Raw genomic sequence first — 1,655 nt, 5'->3', positions numbered from 1 at the left:
ACTCTTCCTATTGTCCGAAAGAATTCAGAACTCTAAACAGAACTATATTTGGATCATTTGGGGGGGCCAACTTCACACACTCATGTTTTTTGGGTCTCCGAATCCGAATATGACATCAAAATTAAAAAATGGCGGATGCAATATGGCTACCTCCTTTGCGACAAATCTGTCGCCCACCACGAATCCCTGTAGGTTGACGAAGATCGTCGTCGTCGTTGCCGCTGTTGCCATATTGTGTCAGCGCGCGTTGGAAAAAACGTAATTTGGAATAAACGTTTAAGGATGTGTTTAAACTGCTCGTTCCTAACAGGGTTTGAGGAACAATGAAAGGAACTCGCGAATTTATATATTCCTCGTTTCCGGGATGAGGTATCCCCACAACCACATTTTCCGTTTTCGGGATGAGGTATCTCCACATCCGCATTTTCCGTTAAATAATTTTGCGCACCACGTTGGTCAGCGGACTGTACTCGATGACGCGATCGTGAACGATGAGACAAAAGGCGGTGGTTCTCGGCGGTGCGTTTTCCTTGTTTTCGAATTCGATGCGCACGTCCACGGTGGCGCTCTTCACAAATTCGTTTTGACGAGAACAATCGATCACCACGAGTGGAGCTACCCGCGCGAATTCGCGCGGGGAGAAGAGCGCGTTGTCGCGACTGTCCCCGTAGTACGCTCCTCGAAATTTCGCGTACATCTCGTACAGCACGGCGAACTTGTTGCTTTCGAAATCCGCGTTCACGTCGTCGTAGGGATATAATTCTGAGTTGAGATACAATTTCACGTTGGCAGCGCGCAATGATCGAACCTCGAAGCGTCCTCCGTGAATTCGTTTCGCCGTCCAGTCTGCAGCGCAAATATGACGTATCGCGGCTTCTCCAATTGCGGCGCGGCTTTCACGGCCCACGAATGCTTGGTCGTGCTCTGCAGCAGAGGAAATTCGTATAGGTCCCAAGAGCGAAAACCCGCGCTCAGAAATCGTCCACTCTCCAACGGTCGCAATAGCGATAATTTAGTCACATCGTTTAACGCCACGTGAGACATACGCCATTGCACCTTCAGCAACGTAATTTTAAAATCCTTGGCCGGATCTCTCGGCATGGTTTTTTTTCGGATCTACGACGCAGTTGACGTCGTTACGAGCGCGTATCAGGATAAGCTCGTGTCGCGCGTTTATCACCACTGTCACGTCTGACGGTATAATCACCGCTATATTCCAGCCGCATAAATATTTTCGATTTTCATCCTACTTGCACAGCACCTGAAAACAATATAAGAATAAATAATCACACCTTAACTTAACTGTCACAACAATCACTCAGTGTCACGTCTGACGGGTGTCACGTCTGACGGTATAATCACCGCTATATTCCACCCGCATAAATTTTTTTTGATTTTCTACCTTCATTGCTAGAAGTCCCCAGCATCTGAAAACAATATTATAATATAACAATCATTCTTTAAATTAACTGTCACAACAAACACTCAGCTGATGCGAACACGCGTTCTTAAAGCAGTAGACATAAGCCTAGAGAACATGGCTGCCTTAAGGTACCCTTTCAAGCTTAAGCCCATTTTCATGAATCACACTATAAACTTTTGGACAATTGCTTGTTAAAATTCCCCAGAATTACTAAAATTGATCGTAAATATAA

At 45.7% G+C, this 1,655-nt stretch overlaps 1 protein-coding gene across 1 annotated transcript; it reads right to left on the bottom strand.

Moving 5' to 3' along the window:
- Positions 1 to 430: 430 nt before the first annotated feature.
- Positions 431 to 1,101, bottom strand: LOC139810038 (uncharacterized). Its single transcript, XM_071773379.1, has 2 exons — positions 809 to 1,101; positions 431 to 722 (listed from the first exon to the last, which is right to left on the bottom strand). The coding sequence occupies exons 1-2, from the start codon at positions 1,099 to 1,101 to the stop codon at positions 431 to 433; spliced, it is 585 nt and encodes a 194-aa protein (XP_071629480.1).
- Between the last annotated feature and the right edge of the window lie 554 nt (positions 1,102 to 1,655).

Source organism: Temnothorax longispinosus, chromosome 3, assembly GCF_030848805.1.
Source record: "Temnothorax longispinosus isolate EJ_2023e chromosome 3, Tlon_JGU_v1, whole genome shotgun sequence".
NCBI classification, from domain to species: Eukaryota; Metazoa; Arthropoda; class Insecta; order Hymenoptera; family Formicidae; genus Temnothorax; species Temnothorax longispinosus.
Note: the sequence above shows the minus strand (reverse complement) of the source record. Positions and strands in the feature narration are given on the sequence as shown.